The sequence below is a fragment of the Corvus brachyrhynchos genome, unplaced genomic scaffold, assembly GCF_000691975.1.
Source record: "Corvus brachyrhynchos isolate BGI_N302 unplaced genomic scaffold, ASM69197v1 scaffold92, whole genome shotgun sequence".
NCBI lineage: Eukaryota > Metazoa > Chordata > Aves > Passeriformes > Corvidae > Corvus > Corvus brachyrhynchos.
In genome coordinates this window covers 5,845,886-5,872,742 of record NW_008236973.1, presented here as the reverse complement: position 1 = coordinate 5,872,742, position 26,857 = coordinate 5,845,886, and the positions used below count along the sequence as shown (strand labels likewise).

The following is a 26,857-nucleotide window of genomic DNA, read 5'->3' as shown; positions in this document are numbered from 1 at the left end:
CATGTTTTACCTTTGTGCTGCTGGGAAGAAGTCTTCTGTAAAATTTTGTTGGTTTTCACTTCTTCCTTTGTTCATTGTAGTAGTCAATAGTTGCTGCCAAAAAAAAAAAATTAAAAGGAAAAGGAAGAATTGGAAGGTTATTAACAAAACACTGATGCAGTGGTAGAACAGAACATAAAGAGTATTGTTAGAGTTCCAGGACGTTGCTTCATGTGAGGCATCACATCACTGAAACCTGATGTGCTGCCTGAACTCTCTAAGTGCAATTGCTACATTTCATAAAGATCTAAAATGGCAGGTATTAGCTAGCAAATGAAGAGTATTACTTTCTTATATTACATGATATTGACCTCTCTGTAAAACCAACATAGAAACCTTTCTTCTGGCAGTTTCTAGTTGGATGCTGTGTGCTGGAGATCACTGTACCAGCTTTGTGCAAAACAGCGTACGGAAGCTGTTGACTTCACTGGGAATGGAGTATCTGTTGTCAGTGAAGATAGAGGTATTTTTTCTGAAATATGCATAGACTTAGAACCATTAGACGTGAAGAACTGAGTGCCAGTTCCAAAAGTGACCTCTGTCCCCTTCGTGGTAGAGGGACTATATAAATATCTACTCCATTATCTGCTTGATTAAAGACTGAAGAAGTTTCAGAGATTAATGTAAAGGATGTACTGATATAACATTCACATCTAAAAGGGATTAATGGTAAGAATGTCAATTCAGATATTAAATGAAAATGTGTGTTTATTTTTACTGGGAAATTTTTTTTTGGTTGTTTTTATATTCTGACTGAGCACTGTAAATACTTTAAACAAAAAAAAAAGGTGAAAAGTGTTTAAAAAGTCAATGCAACTGATGTCAACCAACTTTAATGACTTTTCCTTTAAAAATGTTGCTTTGTTTTTTATCATCTCAGTTTGCCAAAAGAAAAATGCAGTTTTTTTCAGAACTAATTAACTCAGGAGATCTGGGAACCATTTAATTTGAGTTGAAATTTTTTTATTAAGGCAAATAGAGAGGCCAATTGTACAGGTATTTTGAATAATGATCATTGGTGGCACGTTCTAGTTGCAGTAATAAATACAGAAGATGCAAAGTGGGAGCTGGGCAGTGGTGTTACCATGACCCTGTTTCTAGGCAAATGTAATCCACTTCTCAGCCAGAACAGCCTTCTGCAATAGAAACCACAATGTTATATTTATACTGCTCCTGGGGACCATTTTGCTCATATCTAGCTGCAGTACCTTCTCAGGGTAATGTATTAAGGAGTCTTTCTTTTCTTAGAAATACAGAACATCTTAAATCCTAAAAATCATTAAATATGCATGATATACTAGAAAGGAATTATGGTTACTCCTAAATTTAGTCAAAATGAAGCATTCATATAAAATAAGCTCAAATATGAATATCATGCAAAAACTTGTCCTGTGAAAAGACAGCACTGTCATTAGCCAGCTGTATACAAATGGTCTTTGGTTCTATAAATACAGATTCTCACATGTGGGCTAGAAAAAGCAACTCTACTCACTCAGCATTTGGAGAAACCCACAGACATGTCTGGCATATTCCTCTCTACAGAAGCTGAATGTGCCAAACACTTATCACTAGACTTTCGAAGGCTAAAATGCAATTGACTGTAAAGAAAGAAGATCAGTGCTCTGCCATCTAAAACCTGGCGCATTAAGGATGTTCTTTTTGAATAATAGAGGTACACTGTGTACATTACATTATGTCCTTCAGATGTGTGGAGATGTCATCGATACGAAAGAAAAGTCTCTTCAGATTCAAATCTATCATCTTCCCTGAGAAAATAAAGCTAATAATATAATGAGAAATGGTAGTGACATAAGCAATGGAGGAAAATGGTCCTTAACGCCTTTGGTGGCTAGACTTTAATTCCTGAGATGATCTATTACCTGCTGTTTGGATACGTGCTAGCACCACCTACACACCTTTCGATCATTTACCATCGAGAGACGAGAGGCCCAGAGTGCGTTTTGGACTTGGATTACAGTGCCAGTGAATTAGGTTTCCTGGTGTTATAACATCAGCTTTGAAGGGATGGCCTGCCAAAAATGTAATAGCACAGGAGAAACAGGTGGCTTTTAGCAAAAACACGGTCCTCAATTCTATGACTGTCTATAAAGAAAAAAATACAATACTACTGTATTGAAACAACAGACAGAATAAAATGAAATAAAAACAAGTTCAGAGTTGTCAAAGACATACCAGACTTTCCACATAGCCCTAATTCTCCTTTGTTCTGATATATCAGGAGCACATCCACCAGGGGTCCTAAAGAGATGTTTTCCTTTGGATTATTCCCAACCCCTGTGTTAGCCTCTGTTGCAGAGCATACACTTTGTGCTACATCAGCAAACGTCATACCTGTCATGGATGCAGCCAGACCTGTGATACTGAGAGCATATTGTATGACAGAATCAGATGACTGTTGCCCTGAGGTTCAAAAAGAGAGCAGTCTGAAAAGAGGAAGAGGAACACAAGCAAACCAAACATGACCTTTTCCAGCCTCTGCTGGCTTGAATTCACAATTCAAATACAGGATTAGAATACAGTTTCTTCCAAGGGGTCTTAAATGCATAAATCAGTGTGTTTATATATTCACCTATATATCTTTTTCTGTCTGTCCATGTGTATTTTAATTTCTGCTTTTTTTTTGTACTATGATGGCTTACCTACAGAAACAGAGTAGTAAAACATGAAGTAAATGGAAGAAAAAATTTCATATAAATTAAGGTATTAGCTTATTCAGGGATGACTGTTCAGTTCAGCAGCAGGGGTGCATGAGGTGTCTGTAAACGAGCACAAACCTGCCTTTTCATTCTGCTGAAGCATGGCCCAAAAAAGAGTGGCTGAACAATTGGTAGCAAATGGAAAAATTAATTTATTGAATTTACACAACTTCCTCCCTAAAAAGCATTGCTATAATCAGGGGAATTTACCTTTCTCTAGCTTATGTGTTTTGGTCCTGTTCGTCTTTCATGGCTCTTATCTGAACTACGACAAGGAAGCCTCTGTAAATTATACCTTCTAGCTGTGACTTTTCAGATACAATGAAAAAGAATGTGCTAATGCCAAAATTGTTATGGCACAGGACCAATGGAAGTGAGATGTTTGGCATGTTTCATTAAGCAGATAGACATAAAATTAAAAGGGTGAAGAAAATGGAAAAAAAATTCCTAAGGCAGTAAAAAAAAGAAAACATAGCTCCATTGGCCAGAACATACGCTGTTGTTCTGCACCAGAACAGACCTAATCAAACAACAAATAGTGTGAAGTGTGGAACTGATTTCCATTGATCTATCATGCTTTCTTTGCAGGAATATCAAATTGATATATTTTTTGCCCAGACATGGACAGACAGCCGTCTTCGCTTCAACAGCACCATGAAAATACTGACTCTGAACAGCAACATGGTTGGCTTGATCTGGATCCCAGACACAATATTTCGTAACTCAAAGACAGCAGAGGCTCACTGGATCACCACCCCCAACCAGCTCCTCCGCATATGGAATGATGGCAAGATCTTGTACACCCTCAGGTGAGCACTTGGCAAGGTGCAGGGCTGAAAGCTTCTCCTACTTCTGGTGTATTAGTAGTAATTTTCAGCAATATCTTTGCTCTCCTCGGCTGTTTTCTTCCCAATGCTTACCTGGCCATGCTTTACACATATTTAATTATTCAGGCATAAGTACTTCCAGGTTTAAAAAACAAAGTCTTGTCTTTCTGTTGCTGCCTGCTCCGAGCTGCCCTTCCCCCTCCCCGAAACAAGTCAGGACTTGTCACTGCCATGTGCTCTGAACTCCTTTGTTCCAAGCGCAGGCAAAACTGAAAGAAACTCTAAACTCCAGAGCAGTGTCTGGTTGGCCAGTCACCCCAGGTCCACCCCCCAGTTCTCTCCTTTCCTTTCCCAAATAAAAGAGGACCCCAGAGGGGGCCCACCCTCTTTGGCTCTGCACCCCTTCTGCGAACATCTGTGTGCCTCTGTCTCTGTTTGAAAGCAGGACTATAGCTTAAGCCAAGAGCTATATTTCTCCCTCTTTGCTTCTACTGGTGGTATTAGCTTTGCAGCTACTACTTGCTGCTTTCAGAGCTACTGAAATGCTGGATTGCCCATGCTACCTCTTTCTAAGAAAGAAACCTTGAGAAATAAGCAATAAGTCTGTCTAAGTTGTACGAGTTGGGCTTTTTAGTGCTTGTAATAAAATCAGGACTATGTAGTGCCATAAAATCTGTCAAAAGCCTTTCTGATCAGAGTTAGATGCAGGGCTGGATAAAGCATTTCTAGATTCATGCTAGTGCCAATACTCGATTCTTCAAACAAGTCATGCAGGAAGATAGTCTGTGACATCTCATCACAAGGGTGAATTGCTGGAGGAAAGGCTTTTACAGTTTTCTAATCTTTGTGATAAAATCAACTATATGGTATTAGAAATACTGTATATATTTGCATTTAAAAAAGCCTGTGGAAATCAAAATATGTGTTTACTTGTGGAAGAGATGAGTTGTTCAGAAGGGAGTTTTGCCATAAGCCATGTTCCACAAGGGAAACTGTTTCAGAGACCTGCCTTTCACACTACATTTTCTTCCTGGGGCACCTGAGAGGGCTAATCATGCTTGCAACTGCTTTGGGGTCCAATACACAGTCTTTGGCAAACAATAAGAAAGGAAATAAACATCTGGAAAAGCTATTGATATTTTTAGTGTCTTTTCCTGCTTAGGCTTGCTCTACTGTGAAGAGCTCTTGCTTATTTCAGTTGCCTTTAGCTAAAGAATTTGGGGATTAAGGTGTCAGTTCCAATATTCTCTTGGTTGGGTTATTGGGGTTGTTTCTGAGGGGATTTTGGTTAGGTGTTTTGTTGGGTTTTTTTCTGTTAAATTCTGTTTCAGTATTTCAGGCCAAGTTAAGTCTATACCTAAGATTAGTTAGACTTGCATACATCTCACTAAAGAAACTATTTGTGGAATGGACTACAAAATTTTTCTAAACTAGCTAAAAGTAAGTTAATACTTGACTCATTGGAATGAGCGTTTCTACTTTGTGAAAGATGTTTTGAATCCTTTTTGATCACTCACATCAACCTCCTTTTTACACAGGAAAAGCTGTTAGAATGATCATTGCTTACTGTTAACACTGTAATTCAAACCCCATTTAACTGACCTAAGTGTCAGAATTGGTATGACATGGAAGAGGTAGCTACTGTATGCCCTGGTGCTGTCAGGTGTTGATGGGTGTTGTGTGTCCAGGAAAAAGTGTACAAGGTTCAGTCCTTCATTTCCATCTTCTTCCCTTCCCCTTGTAGGGTCTGAATGCCCTCCTGCTGCAAAGCTGCAAATCCTCTTCTAGTGTCAGTGCAATAAGGCTCTTGAATTCCTCACAGGTGACCTTTTCGAAGACAGAGTTTTTCTCTGTGCCATCCTATATGTGAGATATAAACCTTTCCCCATTGAGTTTTTTATCTTTTTATTTGGTTTCCAAAAGGAAAAACTCACATAACCCACATGCATGAATTGTCATGAAATTATGTAGTATTTCTTTTAAAAGACTGTACAAAAACCTAAAACTTAATTCAATTTCCCTGAGTAAATACATTCATTTTGTAAGCTATTAGACTGAAGATTACTGATTTATATTAGTAATTTTAAAATTGACTCAGTTCATAGTATACTTTGTGTTAGGAATGCCATGTAAAACCAGCATTCAAGTAGGGATGAAGATGTTTCTGCTGATCTGTTTGTTGCATCTACACAATATAGAATGACATATAGAGATTTACTAAGTTTTGGAGAGACAGCCTGAAGAGAGTGAAAGAATTTTAAATTCACACTACAAATATGGAGAATATTTCTTACAAGATTCCCCCTGAGGTTTTAATTTTGTGGCATTACATACCACACAAACCATATTTCCTATTATTTTTGTAAAGAATAGTTGTTTTCATGCCAGAACCTTCGATGATGAATTGTCTAGAGAAAAACATGCACAGATTTCCTGGGATCAAGAAACACTTGATGATATGTCTGAAATTATTTTACATAATTATCATTGTTTTGGATCAGGCTTAAATAGCCAACAAACAATCTGCAAATACAGTTCTTTCCTTTCAGGCCTTACTCGTGGATGTCAAAGTACTTTTTCATGATGCTTAAGGTTACCCTGCCTCATCCTCTGGCTGTTCCCTGTACTGGCACATAGTAACAGACCCTTGGTTTCTTCATAGGCTTACCATCAACGCTGAGTGCCAGCTGCAGCTGCACAACTTCCCCATGGATGAACACTCGTGTCCTCTGATATTCTCCAGCTGTAAGTGCTGCTTTGAAGCCTTATTGTTGTATGTGACTCATATGCAGGAGCATGGGTTTAATTCTGATTTCTGTCCGGTTGTTCAATTGTTCCATAACTGGTATAAGAATTTTAGGTTTGCTCAAATATTTAGGGAATTTTTGTTTTCCTCTCTTGCACTCCTGATCAATGAACTTATGACATGAAGTCTTCCACAGATTTACTGTTATTTTTGTTAAAACCAGTCTTTTTAGCTGTTACTATAGTCACAAACTCAGCAGATACTCAGACCAGTCTGTGCAATGTTAATTTATACAATCGCTTGACATTGCAAATGAGAATTGAAACTACAGTTTTCTGGTGGAGGTGCACAGCATGGAGACATGCCCAGAAATCTCTCAATATCTGAGTTTATAGCACGTAGCCTGGTAATACCTCTCTGTTTTATAATAAAAGTAAATGGTGCAACTACTGAAAATCTCATTTCCCTTTTATTGCTCAGCTTGTCCAGCAGTCCCAATGTTGTATTGTATCTAGTGTTGCTGGCATATTTAAAATCTTCCTAACAGACAGAACAAATACATGGGGAAGTGAATGGAAAACAAAAGTCAAGTGAGTTAATTCTGAGGTCCGATATTACTGTGAGAAGTTATCTTCATGCTGATTCTTTTGAAAAATCTTGAGAGCTGTCTGCTCATAGGAACAGGTGCAGAGTTTCGTAATCCAAGGCCACACAATGCAAATGTTTTAAAAACATTTTTAAAAGGATCTCACTAAAGATTTTAATCTTGACAATCTATAAGACTCAGGATATGTGTTCTTCAGAAGTGAAAGGAAAATGTACTGTTTTGTCTATCTACTTAGAAACAAGATTGTCTCCATAATCCCTTTTAAAGTGATAGAAAAATAAAACTATTTAATATCTTCATAATAAAGATGCTATTGTGATGGTATTGATCTCTCTTTTTAAATACTATACAAACTGTGATCCACAATCACAAAATGGATTTGAATCTCAGCTGATCCAGGGTGTATTTTTATTTTTACCCAGGAAAAAGTTTAAAAAACATCTGTCATGTAAATATCTCCCTTTCCTCTAAAATTCTATCACCATGTTGCCATTTTTTATTTTTTATATGTATAAGTGAACATGGGCAGAAATATACAGTTGTGTATTTAATTCAGGTGTGTGGAATATATGCATATTCAACTGAACAAGAGGTAGATAGCTCCTGAATGAGCTTTACTGCTAATGAACACTTGTCACTGAACGCTATGCACCTCAGCCATCTTTAGTTACTACATAAAACTGCTTTTGTGGCAATCTGATGTTGTTTTGTTGAAGTGCTGGGAAAGGTGTGTGATCTTAAAAATCAAATTCCAGAGATTTATGGAAACCTACTAAATATTTTTTGAAGTCCAAAGATACTAATTAAAGCTACCACATAAATTTGATTGGTCCAGTGATAGCAATAGTCAAATAAAGTGAACTCTAATAAAACAGGATGTCACTTCAAACCTTGCATTCCCTAACAGCTAGACAGTTGCTAAATTCAAGTCTGTTATACTCTATGGTTTTTATTTAAAGAGCGAGGATATCAGTGGGTACTTCAGCAGGCTCTGCCCCGTGGCAAAGTTCCAAATATATTTTGATTTGAAAATATTCCTCCTAATTTTGATTTATTAACTCAGAACACTTCTGACCTTGAAACATGTATGTATTGCCATCAGACACGTACTGCTGTCTATGGATATGGAGACTACATATGATAAAGCAGAATGTGAATGCGTTGCAGTTTGTGTGTGTTCTTCGAAGTTTCTTGACAGATGGAGAATCCCATAGAGGAATGTTAAAATGTTTTATAGTTTTCTCAAGGTTTTGGTCATGTTGATAGCAAGGGTTTATTTCTTTAGAATCATACTGAATTACATTCTTTTCCTTGAACAATTTCAGCACTGCTATTACCATCGTACAGGACATCTCCTGTATGATTAGTTTGTTACATAACTCAGTTGTATTTTCAGTCTTGTGTACATTCATAGCAGTCTCTAGGTATGTGGAATTCAGTGGGACTTATGAAGTGAATGACTGAGTGAATGCCTGAATGATTTATTACTGCCTTCTATGACAAGTTTCTGGAGGGACAAGCTGATTAGGGATTCCAAGATGTGTGTCTTTGAATAAAATAAAAACCTTTGTAGAATTCATGGCACAGCTCTGCTTCTCTCTGCATCCCTTCTGTTTGTTCCTCAGCATGCAGACAAATCTTTGTAGTTTCCACTGTAGGCAGGCAAAAAGAAGCACAAGTTTCAGGAAATATTCCCCACACCTCTAGACACAGATGAAGAAGTTTAATATTTGAAATTTCTGATTTTTTATATCAATTTCCCTTGATATTTCAGAAATATGAAACTCATCTTTTATTTTGTCCAAAATATTTACCTCTAGTGCCAGCTAATTTGCATCCTAACCTTGTTGTTACCCTGGGGACAGTTGATGTTCTCTCCGTGGGAATGCTGAGCTCTACTTGGTTTGGTTGCCAGGATGAATAAGGAGAAGACAATGGCTTATAAAAAGGACCCATCTCAGTGTGCTAACAGTAGTTACCAAAACATATCTACCCCTTCCTGTGGAAAATCTTGTTCAAGAACTAGTTCCTGGAGCTCTCTAGTTTCTTTTACAGGGCTTAAAAAGTATTGAAATAATCTGAAGGTCTTTAACCTGTGCAGGTTTTTCGTGCAGGATGACATGATGAGGTGACTCACCTGGCATATTAGGCCATGTGGGCAGTGTGTGTCTGTAGCTGCTGTTCTTATGTAGATGTGCACTTAGCACACTGCTTATGTGAAAAGTGGATCCCAAGAACATAATGCAGGGCTGCTATGCCATGTGACAGCTTGTGTCTGTTCCATGCACCAGATTGGTTTGATCAACCACATGTGCCAAGCAGGATTTCTTACTAAAGAGCTACAACAAGGCATGGTGTGAATGTGCATTTCCCTGTAAATGTGAAGAAAGAATCAATGTTGTGACTTGATTCCGGTGGCGCAATCTTGGATAGGTTTTTCTCTATATGATCACTTTTTCTTCATATGGTTTTAAAGTACTGTATGCAGCTACATAAAAATACTCTGTCACTGTCATTCTTCATTTGGGTTAATTTATCCTCCTGAGCCAAGGGAGGCTGCTGTGCTGCTTTTGGCACTCAAATAGCACATTAAACTGTCTTGGTTATCTCTATTCAGCATTGATTTGAGCATTTTGGAAATACTCTCAGGATTCTGCCATATAATTTAGTTTATAGAGGTAGTTAGGATTCACATAAACTTCAGGAAGGAAGAGGAGATATTCTGTCTGAAGGATGATGTCAGCACAAGAACAAACAACACACAGGCAACAAAAGGCAGACTGGGAATGAAAAGTTAAGCAGAATAATTGTGAAACTCCTTCTAGATGGAACAGTAGGTGCTCAAATATTATAACAATTCAATAGTATTTGAACAAAGCACTAGAACAATGCTACATTGGGAGCTACCAAGCATAATGAGATCACTCTGTAGTAATGGCCACTACTTTTTTATCCTGAGGCATTTGAGACTAAAGAGCAGGAATACAGGGCTGTATGGCTAAGCTACTTGAAAGAACTCTTTAGCATTAGAGTTATCATGTGACTATTTTCCAGCGAGCTTACATGGTTTTGGTTTTCCTTTCTCAGTCGCTGGTGAGACTGTTGAATGTTCTGGATTTTCTTTATTTGGGAGGACTAAGCATGCTTCAAAATAATGTGAGAAAGTTTGCACCCAAAGCTGTGTAACAGTTAGCTGTTTGAAGTTTTTATTTTTTCAGACCAGCAGAAACCTTCACCTCCTCTCCCCATACATGTGCTCAAGATTAACTTGACACTCCTTCAGGTGACAGCATATGACAAAGCTGACAAACCCATTACACCTTGTTTCGAGCATCTGGTCAACTAACTTTTTAATTAAGTCCAAGGAGCTTTATGATGGGAATCTCTGTTAGCTGCACACCTGAGGTCTGAAACATGCCTGGGGCTTTATCAGATGCAGTAATACTGAGCTGCAGTGCAAGATGCCAGAAAAAAAAAGGTGACTGAATTGATTAATGAGTTTTCACTGTTTTATTTTTCTTCCTGCTGTTGTAATCAAACTGCAGATACAGTTGTTCGTTTTTAAAAGCACCTTTGACTTAGACAAGGGGAATTATGACACATTTTATAGGCAATTACCGATCTCCATAGTGAGAAGGTCTAGTGTACTGAGTTGCCCATTACTGGAAGATTGCTGCAAGAAAGGAAAAGGTGGGCATGCCTAGAATGCCATTCTTACTGCAAACACCAAAACACATACACAAAGGTTCATAAAGAATTCGGTTGTTTTCAATTCAGTTTAAAATAGGGGAAAGCAAGATTTCCAGCTATTGATAGTCCAGTTTGTTCAGTCAGGACTTAAACCAAATATTTTTTGCCTTTTAAATGTTAAGAATTGTTTTGATTTCTTGTAGAGTGATATACAAAAGTATGCCAAGTGTTGCAGAAAAAAAAATTAAGGAAATGTGCAATGCTTTTAAAAGAAACTAATCCAAATCTAACATAGGGCTTGAAAGGAACAGATCCCGTCTTTCTAAATATAAACTCAGTTCAATCAAATGTTCCCCCTTTGAACATGAAACCTCTTATGGATATGCAATCAGTACTTTGAGCCTTGAATCATTAATTTTCTAACACAACTAGCTGTCATCGCCCATTTTAATATGTTTCTCCTAGCCTAGAAAAATAAATGCTGGTTTTGTGGAATGAGCTGTGCTTTGTTTCATCTCCTGTGTCATCAGCAGAGTCATTAATACAGTCTGAGGGCAGAAATTTACTTCTGATGAAGAACAGGCCAGAAGGAACATAGCTTAATGTTCATCTCTCAAGAGGAGTTTCATTAAAGATGCTGGGAAGGCATTGTAATGTGCAGAAGGAGCTTTAATACACATCTGAACTTCCATCTGTGCTCCCTGTAATGGGCTGAGCCAGATCATGGGGCATTAATGGAATTCTTAAACCAGTTCTTGTGGTGAGCATGTTTTAGCTCTTGTAGCTTTTTCCTCTTCTAGGAAGGTAGAAATATTCATATGCATCCATCTTTCTCTTCAGAAGACTGTCTTTTTCCAAGAATAGTCAGTATAGAGAGGTCTTATAAAGAGGAGAAAAGAAATCTGTTTATGGAAAATTTGTCCTTTGAAGTTTCCTCCCAAGTTCTGTATTTAGCCTATGACTTTTGTCATATATGCCAATTAATGAACACAGTATGTGAGGCATTTCTGTGACACATCCCTCCTCCTATTCATCTGCTAATTCCTCTCATACACAGGCATTTTCATATCTTCTTATTTCAGTTCCCCTCTTTTAAACTGTTTTCATTACACATTTTTTCAAATACCTTGGCTAGTGTCCAAGACAATCTTCAAAGAAAATTTGACCATCCCAAAGATTTATGAGGTGTGCATGACTCTATAGGGATCTTCTTTGCATTTGTTAACGTGTGAGCATTAATGTTTCTAAGTGTTTTTTTTCCTGAGGTACCTACAATGATACCAGTATACAGTGAATCTAAAATATGTGATAATCTTATACAATTTCATTTCATCATTCCAGAAGCTTTTCTGAATGTATTCTGCTACTGCATTGCTCAGTTTTAACTCTCCTTAGGTTTCCCTAAATTTCCCTGAGGGCGTTTCTGTTTTTATCTAACATAAGTTAGATTCCTAGGGAGTATTGTACTGTTTCCTGGGGAGTCAAATATTTATCCAATTCCTTGACTGCTCACTACTGACTAATTCACTACTACTTTGCTGTGTGTGACTCAATAAATTTCTCAATATGTAAGAGACACTGCATTAAGTAGCTTTAGGTTTTTATGACTCTATTTTATAGCCAAGCCAAGACTTATAGCAATTATTACAAGTTATTTTTTATTGTTCTGCTATAAGTTCTGCTAATTTTTATCTAATTTCTCAAATATGATGTGCTTTTATGAAACTTCAAATTCATCTATGATGTGAGTACACTCAGTGTAAAATTTTACTTTCTACATCAAATTTATGGTAGACTTGTGCCAAAGTACTGTATATTGTAAACATTATTTTGGCACTACTATTCCTGTTAGCATTGTGTCTCATCGTTCAAGGTATATTAGTGACACCTTTATAAACATTTATGGCTACATGGTTCAATGCTGGTTCCAAATTTATGCAACATGTCATGAAAGTGTAATATTAATCAATCTGATGTTACATCTGATAGCTACTAGTACATAAATGGTATTTCTTTAGTCAAAAAGCAGCGAAATTTCCCCAGGGTCAAGGGCTGACCATTGCCTCCTTGGTGATCAAGCAGAATTGATAGCCATGGTTAATTCATGTAATATCCTGTGCTCCAGTTCCTCACAAAGAGCTAAGGTTTTGTACTGGTAGCAGACCAAATGTCTCTCTCCTTTTATAGTGAAATTTTTCTCCACAAGATTGAAGGCTCCTCTGGAGAGGGAGCAGCTGCCATTACTTCCAGTGAAAATGAAATCCTAGAGTAAAATTAGAGCAAGTGCTAATTAGTGAAGCCTAAAATGCTTAACTCATGATATCTTGGGGCCAGCACAGTCTTCCAGAGACTCTCTGGATTGATGGTAGGCTATTCTAGGAACCTGGCATCTACCCCAGTTTTGCAGCAGTCTTCCCAGGATGCTCGGTATCTCCATGTGCCCTGCACAATTGTCTGAGGAAGATGGGATGCCCATGTTATGACACAAACTCTCTAGACATCCTGCCTCAGAGAAAAAAAAAAGCTCTTATTCCTTGATCTGAAGTTTAATATAGGTGGTTGTATTACAGGGATAGGACCACCTCAGCTCTTACTTACATTTATACAAGGAGACTGGAAGTCTAAAAAATCCCAGGTGCAGTCCAGCCTTTCAAAGCAATCAGTCTTATTTTTCTAAATTTTCTATTAGCAGTATTTAAAAAAAAAATCAGCCTCAAAAGCACTTTTAGAAAAGAAAAACCCTGCCTAAGAGCCAGTTATTTTTGGCAGGAATATATGTAGCAAAGTTATGCTTATGGTGTCAGTAGAAAATAAGAGAAGGTGCTGAAGCAAGACGTGGCTGATTGCATATCTGAAAGCTGAATGTATCAGCAACAGGCCCTGGAGTCTCTGCCATGTGACAGTCATTGTTAGTTCCCATAATTTCATCACAGATCTCAAGATATTCAGTGTTTATTTGAAGCTAAAACCCCTTCAAGCATCTTTTCATGTGCCAATGGGAGATTGTTTTTCTTTTTTTTTTTTTAACCAAACGTTTGACACAAGTGTGACAAGTGTGACACAAATGCACCATAGGCAGAAAGAAAATAGTTTTCTCCCTCAAATGTAATATGACACCTATTATATACTACATATTTCTATTCTTATTAGTTGCTTATTTAGGTCTTTGATAATTAGTGTGCAAACAAATCTGATCATTAGGGAGGGGCTGGTCCATGAGCTGTGAAGTCCTGGCAGCCCTGCACTTTTAAAATCTGACATACAGAGCTCATATTTGTGATATTTAGAGCACCAGGAGGAGACAGTCACAGTCTTTTGCATCATATTTTTAAACATAAGGAATGACTGATTTTGACACACTGAAACAGTTATACCCCTGGAAAATGTAGCCATGTTGTACCAACCTGTAGCCATCGATGGCTGGAGTGCAGCCATCCGTGGCTACAGGCTGTGCGTCAGGGGAAGAACGAGATGCAAGGGGTTCCCTACCACATCCAGAGATGGATAGAATGTTAAGATCTGTCTCTGAAGAATAGCCTTGAGTAGATCAAAAGGTTATGGGTAAGATTTAGAGACCAAGGCAACAAGAGGAACCTTGTGGTTGATGTCTGCTACCCTGATCCAGGGAGCCTATTGATGAAGCCTTCTTGCTCCAGCTACAGGAGACATCATGCTCTCAGGCTCTCATCCTGCTCAGGGACTTCAACCTGCCTGACATTAGCTGGGAAAGCAATGCTGTGAGCTGTAGGCAGTCCAAGAGACTCATGGAATCATGGAGCACAACTTACTAAGACAGGTAAAAGACTGCCCTGCCAGAGGGGATGCAGTCCTGGATATGATGGTCACTAAAGCAAGTGAACTAATCTAGGGTGTGAAGATTGGTGGCAGCCAGGGTTACAGTGACCCTGCAATGTTGGAAGTTGCAGTTCTGAGGGAGATGGGTCATTTGAAGAGTAAAGTCAGCATCCTGAATTTCAGGAAAGCAAATTTTCACCTGTTCAAGAAATCAGTCAGTAGAAATCCCTGAGATACTCCTTCAGGGACAGATCTGACAGATGTCTAAGGGCGCTTTCCATAGATTGCAAGAACTCTTGATCCCAAGGTGTAAGAAATCAGGCAAGGAAGATGAGAGATTGGCATGGCTGAGTTGAGACTTGGTGGTCAAACTAATGGGCAAGAAGAAAATGTGCAGACACTGGAAGCCGGAACAGGTATCCTGCAAAGAGTACAGGGATGCAATCTGGTTCTGTAGGAATGGGGTCAGGAAGGCCAAGGTGCATCAGGAGCTGAACTTGACAAGGGATGCAAAGAATAACAAGGGCCTCTAAAAGTATGCTAGAGAGAAAAAGAAGGTAAAAGAAAGTGTACATCCCTCAGTTAGCATGGTAACTGGTAACTGGCAAACTGGTAGCAACAGACAAGGAGAAGGCTGGGTATTTTGTCTTACAGGAAACAGTCAGAGGTGGATCAAGAGCCAACAGTGCCCAAACTCTGCACAGTTCTGTGCATAGCTCATTCCTCTTTGGGTCTTTCACAGTTATCTTAACTGTTGAAGAAATTTCCAAAGACACCTTCCACAATTCATACTTCATTGTGTGTGCACAGATGTTACAACAAAGCTTATTTAGTATTCCTTTCTTTGGAGAGTTAGATTTCTGCAAATGCTGGTATAATTACCTGCTTTTATTCCTTGTAGCCTTCCTTACTGTAACTGAAATGTACCTCATAAAATATAACATAAAATATGAAATTACACATCCAGGTAGCCCCTGCTGAGCAACATAAAAGTTGCAACATTTCCTTTCTTCTAGTCTGATTTCCACATTTCCACATTGATTGACTCCAGAAGTTTCAGGCTATTTTAGATCTCTAGTACAGTACATTTCAAATTTTTAAAGAAACAAAAAGCATGTAGTTTTCTAATTGCTTTAGTTGTTTGAAAAAGTGGATTAAAAAAAGAAAAAATTGATTGTGTTATTTTCTTCCATAGTCACCCTAGTGGCCACACTAAAAATTACAGTAATGCATCTCCAAACCAAGAGAACTGTTTGTTTGAATTTACTGGTCTTCTTATAAGAAATGAAGAATTGCTGCAGAATTGCTTCAAAGTATAAAGAAACCTTTTGGGGTTTGAGAACCAAGAAGTACCAAGCCAGTGTCAGATCCAGAACAAATACCAAGTAATTGAGAAGAAGAGAAAAGGAGAAGGAAGAGAGACTGGAGGTGCCAAGGTCAGCCAAATAACATGCAATACTCCACAGAAGTTTAACAGAAACAGTGACTATTGACTCTCAAATTAAACTCATCTTGGCTAGAACCCAGTCAATGCTTGTTACTTTTGCTAGGCTTGGCTGACAGATGATGATGGGGTTAGTAGAAGCCATTAAAGGTTTACTTGTAACAGACTCAAAATATAAGATGAGAACATCAAGTCCTCAACTTATTAGCCTTGTCTTGTCAATTTTATTTACTTTTAACACCACCTGGAAAAAACAAGGCAGCCTGGAAACATGAAATAAAAGGCCCCATCCTTTTCTTGCTTCTGGTACTGAAAAATTGATGGAAAAGCAAAAGCATATCCTAAGTGCTGATGGAGCTAAGAAAGGAAAGGAAGGCAGTCATGCAGCTTTGAATGTTGTTTTCCTCACACTGCTAGAGGACAATCAGGGAAATGCTCTGTTCATCTGTTCCTCTAAGAGGGATATTGCTGAAGTTTGCCTGGCTGTATCCCTTGCTATGAAGTACAGGTCTGCCTTCTTAAAAGTGATTAACTTTGTGTAAAGGGCATGCTGTATGACAGATAATAACATTTTAATCCTTTTTCATAGTTGGGTAGCATGTTTTTCTGTCAAAACAATACATGATGGGACTATATCTCTTCCTGTCAAATAACCCCTCAGACAGACAAACAAACAAGTGATAAATTTTAAGTGGGGACAGCAGGAACACACATCAAGACATGAAATTTAAATTTATTTTTAAATAAGTATTTTTACTTCTCCCATAGGATGTAGATTTTCAGTTAGTACTTTAAGAAACACTGCAGTTTTGTATATCTAAACACAGAGATTATTTCTGTGGAATGCAAATTATGTTGTGATTTAATGTTTGGGTTATCCATGCATATTAAAAAGTAATTTATTTTTCCCTAATTTTTTTATGATGTGACTTCTGGCAATTTTGCTACTAATCTATTAAAGCTCAGGAAGAGCTGATTTTTCCATAAACTCTTTCCATCAGTTGTAAGAAAGTAAGTATAGGGAGTCATGTAAATTGAAGAAAAGGTTCATGCTGTTCTGAGGCGATCTTCCAAATCAACAGCTTGTGCAGAAGACACTGAGTGTCCTTTCTAGGTCTTCCTACCTGAGCATCTTTCACAAGAAAGCCATAGGGAGAGCTGGTGTGTGACTTTATGATGTCCTGAGGGGGTAGGAGAATCTAGGAGCTCAGAAGTTCTACCAGCTCCACCAGTTGCTGTATCACCTTAATCAGACTCCTTGTTTCATGTAGTGTGTTGCTTTTGCTCCACTTGCATTGATGTCTCTTGACAAGCACTGGGAAGCAAGGCCAGCTGTACCTGTCTCTTCTGCTTGGGCAGCCCTGAGTGCATCAGTACAGGGAAGGTCCCAGTTAATGCTTCTTTTTTTTTAACTCTGGCAGCCTCATTTGACATCAGTGTTTCTTCTCTGGAAAACAACCATCAATGAAGAACAAGACTCTTATTAAAACAAATCTGATTATCAGGAAGTGGAATGAATTGCAGTTCACAGTATTTAGGTCCTTCATCAATATCTTTCTATTTTCATGCTTAACAACACAGTTTACTAGAAAAACATCAGAGCTGTTCCGTGCTTGACATAGTCATCTTATGAAACAAAAAGATGAATAAAGTTCCTAGATTTGGTCCCTAAGATCAAGGTATTCCATACCATCCCCCAGGATATATTAAAGCCATTAAATTCCTAATTGAAACTGTTGTTTGACTAAAGCAAAATAAAATAATATGTGCGAAAGGCTAATATGAAATCAGATCCTTGATTTGTAGTTGAACATGTTAGACAAAAAGATCTGTCCTGATCTCACTGTCTTCTGCTCCAGTTTTGTCCTTGATAAGAAAACAAACAGCATGAGTATAACAAGAACAAACCTACAAAAAGAATCTGTGTTCTTCTCTTTCTCTCTCAGACATCAATTTTTCTGCACATACTCATTTACAGACACAACTAGAAGAATGAGAAAGGATGTGAAAAAAGATATTTGGTAGATTCTAATCTTTTTATTACTTGCATGTGCTCAGCTACTAAGGTGACAAGCAATATGCTTGAAGCCGTGTAGAATTATTAAACAGGATGAAAAGAAAAGAGCAAGTCCTTTTGTGAATCCTCTAAAATGGACAAACTGACTGTCCTTTAACTTGTGGAATAAGTCAATGGAGTAAGTTGGGTCATCAACAGAAAGCAGTATCCACCGTATCACAACCTGAAGCACCTGAATCCTAAATATGTGATGCTTAGTTTCAAATCTCACCTTAAAAGAACAGTGGAAAGATTCTCAATATATTTTTTTTTTCATTTTGCTTGTAAGTGGCCTTATTTTAACAGTAGTTATTTCACAGTTTTTAATTTTTTTCTGTCTCTGATTTTTTCACTGCAGAAGGTACAATCAATATGCTTATTTTAGTTCAAAATGTATACCTAAAGGAATAGTAGCTATTTTGAAATTACAGTAGTATGTATTTATATGAAAGGGGGCAAAAATACCACTTTCTTTAGGAAAAAATTGTAACTATTTAGGGTAGTCAATATCGTTGACATTTTAATTCTGGAAAGTTGTTCTTTCTAAGTTAAAAGGAAGAAAAAGCAACAAGAAATGCATGTCTGTGCCTTTCTCCAAAGTCCATACTTGAAGTCTTTAAAGCTTTTCTTGTCTAACCAACATGAGACTGCAGAGAGGAAGATAAAAGGCTGTTCCTAGCAACTTGCAAATCTCAAAGTTGTCTGGGAGATTTGTACTGTGGGTTTATATTGATTTACGTGCAAAATATAGCAACCTTTCTTATGTAAAGGCTTAGCAGAACTGACAGTCAAAAATCCTGGTCTGTGGTACTATCAGATTTCAAAATTAAGCAAGCTGGGACTGATTGCTACTTGTACGGAAGTTTCAGTGGGAAAATTGAGGTGTTATTGTGATTCCAGAATAACAGTCTCACTTATATCTACAGTCATGGCCACTATGATTCATCCCAGCCACCAAAAGGTGTCTTCCCTCCAGTATCTTACATAACAGCAAGGTGCCAAAGCAAAGCACATTAGTGGCCATTGCATGTTTGTATTCTTTAATGTGCATGGTGAACTAATGTGGCAATGGTCATTACCTGAAGTGGGGGAGGTTCTGCCTTGGTAGAAAAAACAAAAAATCACCAAGGACAAATTTTCCAGAGACATTGTGAAGTATTTGTCCTTGGAGATTTTTGAGATGCAACTGAAGAATTCCCTGAGACACCTGGTCTGAATTAGTTTCAACCCTAATTTTATCAGGAGGTTGGACTAGAGACTTCCTGAAATCCCTTCCAACCTGACTGACCCTATCATAAAATCTTTTTCTCATTCAAAACAATGTTTATATTAAAATATACATTCTTCCTTATAGAGCAATTTGTTCACATTCAGAAGTATAAATCTCTGCTTGTGAAAACCAGCTTTCCCTTAAAACATTTTAAGAGAATCAATTTTCAGTGTTGGCTTTCTTAAGGAGCTCTCAGTAAGGAGGGAGGAGTTGGAAAGAGTTGAAAATTGTTGCTGCTTCCTATTTGTTTTGGGTTTTTTTGAATGGCTGAATATCTATCCTGTTTGAAAGGGTAATGTTTTTTGTGTATTTTTTGATTGTACAATTGTTATTACCACCAGCAATCACTGATATATTATATGCAGACAAGGTAAACTTTAGTTGATCAATATTTTGGGGTTCTTCCCAAAACTGAAACAAACAGGCAGGATGTTCAAAAGCCAAGCAGGATATGGAATTTATCCTTTTATTTCCCAAGAGGTGTCCCCACTGTGCATATTCGAGGAACTGATTTTCAGGTCCCTGGCATACAGGGTCCCTGTATCACAGGTTCCTGTGGTAGCTAATTCTTCCACCTGTTGGCCACTGGTGTTCACACCACAACAGTACACAAGGGCTCTGACACTGTGGCGGCTCATTCTGCTCTGCTTAAATTAGACACTACGTCTGTTTTTTATCACAGGTCAGACACAAGATCTGTTTCCCCTTTTCTCTGTCCCCTTGGAATCATCTCCTATTTTTGCATCTTTCTCCAGAAACATCCCAAGTGTCTCTTATCTTGTACAATCCTTTCCTCTTCTCCTTTCTACCTTTTTTCCTCTCCTTTTTCCTTTTCTTCTCCTTTCTGTTTTCCTCTCCCTCCATACTTTTTTTCACTTCATCCTAGTGTCTTCTTCAACCCATGAATATTTCCTTTCTCCACCTACACAATCTTTCTTTGCACTCCCATATTGTCTGGCTGTGGCCAGAGTGCCCTTCTCCAGCGGGCAAGAACAAGTGCTCTTTCCAGGTTCTTCATTCTTTGTGAAGAAACAGAAAGGAGTTGAGAGGCTGAGGTTCACCTGTGAAGCCGTAAGTGTAACACCTAGAGAATATCTACTGCTCGGAAGATCAAGGTGGCCTCTGCATATGAGTGACAAGTATCAAGTGACATTCAGCTGGACAGTTATATGCAATTAAGGATGCAGAATTAAAAAGCTGAGAGAAGAAGGTTGGGAAAAATAATAAAAAAGTTAAGGAGTAGAAAATCTTTTTGTGATGTAGATGTTGACAGAGGAGAAAAATAGATAGTCATTTCTATGTTGGAAAAGACACATCTGAAAAATCAGTGATATAAGGTAGAACCCCCAGATAGAAAACTCAAGAACTGTGACTGAATTTCAGGGTATCCACAGGAAACTTGCCTTTAGGAAGTACTGAGAACATAGAGAACTGGTATAGAAGGTAGAACAAGACCAAAAATAAACAGAGAAAGAAAATGTGTAATTATTTTACTGTTCAGGACTCGAGCATAAAAAGACATAAAACAGTGTCATATACATACCTATCACAACTTTAAAAGTTTCTGTAAATTTGTTTTTCTAAATTCTTTTCATAAACATCAGCTAAAATAATATCTGAAATATTTGTACTTTGATGAAATCCAGCAGCTTTCCCTAAAAAACCCTCAGTATTTATCTTTCCAGTAGTTTTCTTATCATATACTTTTGATTTTTTTTTTCACTTTAATCAGAGCTTGGGGTAGAAGAGCTGAAATATTGTAAAATATATTCTCATGGTGTTCCTTCAATAAAGAAAGGCAGGGTATGGCAGAAATTTCTCTCTGGAGGTTTTACCTCTGTAGAATTTCTGGACAACTGTAATAACTGAATGTGAGACTGAAATATTGTTCAGACAGACAGGCACACTTCTCAGTGATGATCGGAACGAAATCTTTTGACATTCTGGAAAGTAATCATCATACAAATACTATCTTGAATGACAGACTGCAATTGCAAATCTGCTTCATCATATTAATATAAACTTCAGTTTAAAACTTTTATTTATAACAGGCATAAAACACTTTTGAAACCATAGGAAAAGCTAGAACCTGTAATAGTCAGAACTTAATAGAAAATTCATAATGGCAGTTAAATCTCTCAAGGAGATTTATGCATGTTCTTTGAAATAGTATTTAATTTATTCTCACCTCTTAACTCAGGTGTATAAATGACTACTTTTCCAACTATATAAGGTCTTGAGAAACGGAAGAGACCTTTGTTAAATAACCTAAAATAGTTTTGTATTTCACTGAAGTGTTGGTAATTTCAAGGCCTTTTTATTAAGTCATTTTGTCTATAGGATATTACTTTCCTTTCCAGCCTTGGAGGATTTAAAAGCATTCAGTATCAAACTTACCAAAATTTTGTACCTAGCAAGATTATTAAAATTGAAAGAATTACTTTATATGTGTATTAGTGTGATATGTATTTATCACATTCACATTTTTAAAATAGTAACACATGAAATTAATATTGTGGACTATCATGATCAAGAGAAAAACAAAAGGTTTTTTTTCAGAATTGACTTCAATTTTTAATGAAAAAGTCAATTTAAAGATAGTTTTGGCTAGCATTTTTTTTAATATAGCTCTATAGCTAGAAATTGAACAATTGAAGTGACTTTCCTCACATAAATTATTAACTTTTGAGGTGATGATAGACATATAGTAGATTTTGACCTAGACCGGTGTTTGATGTCACTTTTAGGTGTTATTTCCCTAGTCTTTAAAATATTGCCTGTTCTTTCGTTCACTATTGTGAATGATTTGATCTTATAAACTAAAGCAAACCTACCAGAACAGTTACATGTAGCCTTACACTAGCTTTAATATGACCAGGGTATATATAAAAGTAAATAAATCTCTAATGTCTTTGCTGTGTTTACATCAGCATGTTAGTTTGGACATCTGTGTTACAGTCCAGTACTGTAAGAAATCTACAAGGGTCTGTAACACTAACAATTCAATGCCAGAAAGACCTCAGGTTTTTAGGTTGGAGGAGGTGCCATTCTGTGTTACAAAGCAACCCCAAACTCATGTGTTTTCATGGTGTAGACACACAAAATTCTCATGATGTGATGGGAACCTTACTATGTTTACTGCAGTGGATATCTTCTTAGATGTGTGGCATAGGACATCTGCTAAAATTCTTTGAATGCCAAACTAGCTGGTCCATGAATCCATATAGTATTGTCACCAAAGCCTTTCCTCTTGATGGCATAAGCATTGACTAATTCGTTTAATGTGAGCTGCCAACACCAAATGTAATTGTGCCAGGTACCTATCAGATGAGAGGGGATATACCAGAGAATTTCTGTAATGACAGTCTTATTTTCAGTTCTCTTCCTGCAACTGTGAGGCTTAGAAACTTAATTTTAAAATGGCAACCGGGAAATGTCCATGTTCTTGTTTCCAGGAGCTGGGTTTTCAAGTGAAATAGTAACTCTACCAGGAGAGATTTTACACAGCATGTGATTGGAGTTTCCAGATAGTAACAGAAAAGCATGGTACTCCTTCAATCACTAGCTTTGGTATTTATATTTGCCTAATACATTGAGTTTTCTAGTCATTAGGAATGGGAATCTCACTTTTCTTTGGGAGAAAAACATCTCACCCAATTACCATTTTTCTTCTATGTTGTCCAAGACTGGATTGCTCCCAGTTTTGCCTTTGTGCATATGATGTAGAATATCAAATGCTTCCTAACATTAAGAAACAACATTTTAAAATTCATTATTAAATATTTAAAGGTCTGAAATAAATCTGGGGATCTAGCTTTGAGTCAAAACATTTGTGTACTGTCAGGGTAGAATAACTTATAAATAGGTACCAGAATCCGTACCCTATGAAAACAAAGCATGTGTTCCTCTAAAGCACTGAGGTTGTATCTGTACCAGGAAACTAAACAAAAATAGACTTTATACAGTAATAGAAATGGGATAACAGGGACCTTAAAAGAAGTTTAGTACAAGGAAAAGCAAATTTCTGTAGCTGGGATGCAATAAACCCTTTTAGCAGGGGCCCGCGTGCTGGGGGTTGACTTCCTAGAAAGCAGCTTTGCGAACAAAAAGGACCTGAATGTCCTGGATAACTTTCTATAACTGAGGAATTGTTAGTAAAAGATACCATGTGTCAATGGGAACACAGAGATGAAATAATTTGAAAAAATATCTCAGCGTGGGGAAGAAGCCGTAAGTATCTGAATTTGTTAAAGAAAGCATTTATTAGCAAACTAAAATCAAGCAAAGTTGTTTTAAAATGCCAGCATATGAATGAAATATTTTACAAGTACTAATAGTGAAACAGAAGGCAGTGGGCAATGCAAAAAAAAATTTTTTTTTTGAAAGTTGCAAAAGTAAGTGTAATCTTGCTATCTAGATTTCCATTCATTTGCAAATCAAATAGTTCCATGAAAGAACACAGTATTCAAAGGAGGATTTGAAAACTAGAAATTGGTTTTTTATTTCTTCTTGGTTAGCATGAATAATGTATATCAAAAAGTTACGTCAGCTATTATTTTTATTCTTTGTATTGAAATTAGATTCCCTATATCTATTCAACAAATTCATTCAGCTATTCAGTCTTTATCAGTTGTGTTATCTTCCACCTCATTAACCAAACTAGAGAGTAAAGGAGGGAAAAGGAAGGACAATCTTCAAAATTTATTCTGTTATTGCTCTACTAAAAAACATTATTCAGTTTTTCACAAGTTCAGTAACGATAGCATTGAAAGAGAAATTAAGAAAAATAACTGGTGTTTTGTAATTACAATATGTCAAGATTCACAGAAGTCTTTACTTGAACTTTAGAGAAGATTCTGCATAACATATTTTTCCTCTTTACTTAGAAAAAAATTCTATAAAGTTATACAAACCATAGAATTGGTGACAAGGCAAAAAGGAGAGGAGTTTTAGGAGAAAAACAAATAAACAAACAAGACAAACCTGCAAAAAGTTGATCCTCTTCAAAAAGACCGGGGGAAAGTTTTCTTTCCCTGGGGAATGTAGACTCTCCCTCAAGATCCCATTATTGTGCTCTCATTAGGACCATAGCAACATCAGTTTTTCCTTAATTCTCGTTTTCCATGGGTCTTTTGTCATACATTTACTGTCATCTCTTGTTCTTTGTTTATTTTTCTTTTTTGCATCTGCTTACTCTTTGTTTTCTCAGTTATCCTGTGGTAGTTTGGTATTACCAGGTACTACTTTCAGGCTGCTGCCTGGATGGTTCTGGCTATGCCTTCCCTTCCCTGTTTCCCTATGGACTGGATGTTTGTCACAGGTGAAAGTTTCTGCCTACAAAAATCAAAATCAGTAGAGCAAGCAAATCTGGGAGCATAGAACCATCAGTCTCCATAATAATTACCACCTGTTACCATGGAGGAAGCACTGACTGCCTTTCTGTTCTGAACATGGTGCTTTTCTGTGATGAGGTGGGCATCAGAGAGCTGGTGCTCTCTGTGTGTATGTTAAGTATAGGCTTAAAGTGCTCTACAGGTGTTACTTCTCTTCTGTATAATGAAATTCTTGGAGTTATTTGATAGGCTTTTCTCTAGGAGATAGCTATCTTTCACTCCTTTTTTTTTCTTTTTTCTGCTATTTTTGTTGGTAGGTTTTTTGATAGGTTTTTGTGGGGTTTTGAATGGTTTTGGGGGTTTTTTCTGGAGAATTTTCCACATCAGTCTGTGGGTCTGAATTGATTTTAGAAAGAGAATTCAGACTTCTAACACAGTGTTCATAGAATCATAGACTCATTCAAATTGGAAAAGACATCTAAGATCAAGTCCAACCATTTACCCAGCACTGCCAAGTCCATCACTAAACCATGTCCTCAGGTGCCACATCTGCATGTCTCTTAAATACCTCCAGGGATGGTGACTCAACCACTTCCCTGAGTAGCCCGCTCCAGTGCTTAAAAATCCTTTCAGTGAAGAAATTTTTCTTAATATCTAATTAGGATATTAGAAAACCTTCCTAATTGCAGCCATCACTGGCACAACTTTAGACCATTTCCTCGTGTCCTGTAGCTTGTTACTCAGCAAAAGAGACCACCCCCTACCTGACTACAACCTCCTTTCAGGTTGTTGTAGAGAGCATAAAAGTCCTCCCCAAGCCTACTTATTTCCAGGCTGAACAGCCTTCAGCTGCTCCTCAAAGGAACTGGGCTCCAGACTCTTCCACAGCTCCATACCACATTCCATGGACAGCACCTCAATGTCTTTCTTGCAATGAAGGGCCCAGAAATGGACACAGGATTTGAGGTGTGGGCTCCCCAATGCCAAGTGCAGGGGGGCAATCCCTGCCCTGGTCCTGCTGGCCATGCTGCTGCTGACGTGAACCATTGGCCTTCTTGGCCACCTGGGCACGTGCTGGCTCATGTTCAGCCACTGTTGACTCCCAGGTCCTGTTCTGTCAGGCAACTTTCCAGACACTCTTCCACAAGCCTGTAACTGCATGAAGTTGTTGTGACCCAAGTGCCTGTGCTTTTATTTTTCCAGATGCCAAATAGCATTGAAGGTTATTTCATTTTGTCTAAGCCAAAACTCAACATAGCAAAAAGCAGCTGGCCAGGTGGTACTAATCACTCAAACACCATATAGCCATATTTAATCTTTGTACTTATGGTCATTGTCAGTGTTCAATACCACTTTCTTTCTGTCATCTCCTGTGTGAGTGGCAGAAAAAATATTTTTATCCCATCAATAAGTTTTCTGTCTCAAATTCAATCAGGAACAATGAATAAGAACTGATAAGCAATATGTCACCTAGGCAGATATGCACATCCATTTAGATATTATTCTTCTGAATAGCAAATAGAAGCAAACCTCATTTCAAAATACAGTCCAGAGGACAGAAAACAGAACAAAAGTTGTCTATGCATGTATATTCAGAGCAAAAAGCCTCTCCCCTGCCCCCAAGTCAGAGGAAGTACTGTCTGGCATCTATTACTTCACCAAACTTTTAGACAATGTTTTTCTCATTGTGTTCCATCTTGAGGAGACCTTCAGCTACGGGATCCATGAAGTAAGAGATTCTTCAGTCATCTTCCTCCTTCAAATCACTGTTGCTTGCCTCATAGAATTTCTCTTTCTGCTTTAAGGAAATCTTAAAGATTTAACTCAAAATTTATGTAGGGACCAGATACTTAACTTACCAAACATACACCTGGAATCTCACCTGTGTTCTATTTATCCTAAAATAATTGCTCACTTCCTTTGCATTTTTTTTCAATGAGAGTCTTCTATGCATTCCATTATTTAAAACAAAGTACAAAATTAATGTATAATGAGGTAAGAATGAATCTATGCCCATTCCTTTGACTGTTACAAGGAAGCCCAATCTGTACAAATGCCAATTACCTAATTTTCAATATCAGTATTTCAACTCTTCTTCAACCTTTAGAGTCAACACAGCCCATGATAAAATGAGCTCTCTGAAAGGGTGTTCACTATGATTCCTTGGGATCAGTCACACAGTTGATGAACTCAAAACATTGGCCTGATCTTTGCAGGGATCCATTGTGGCCACACTGGCTTAACACAGAAACCATTTTTTGCAGTGTTCTCAACTCAGATCCTGAACCACTAAGATTCAAGATCAATCACAATCACTGCATTGAGTGGAGCTA

At 37.6% G+C, this 26,857-nt stretch overlaps 1 protein-coding gene across 2 annotated transcripts in view; it reads left to right on the top strand.

The window, feature by feature from the left end:
* The first annotated feature begins 3,314 nt into the window (after positions 1 to 3,314).
* Positions 3,315 to 26,857, top strand: part of LOC103611803 (gamma-aminobutyric acid receptor subunit gamma-3) — a 143,575-nt gene continuing 120,032 nt past the window's right edge. For both annotated transcript variants that reach the window (XM_017728601.1, XM_008629371.2), the window contains exons 1-2: positions 3,315 to 3,565; positions 6,246 to 6,328. In XM_017728601.1, the coding sequence (XP_017584090.1) occupies positions 3,330 to 3,565; positions 6,246 to 6,328 (319 nt within the window). In that variant the 5' untranslated portion in view covers positions 3,315 to 3,329. The remainder of the gene's footprint in view (positions 3,566 to 6,245; positions 6,329 to 26,857) is intronic.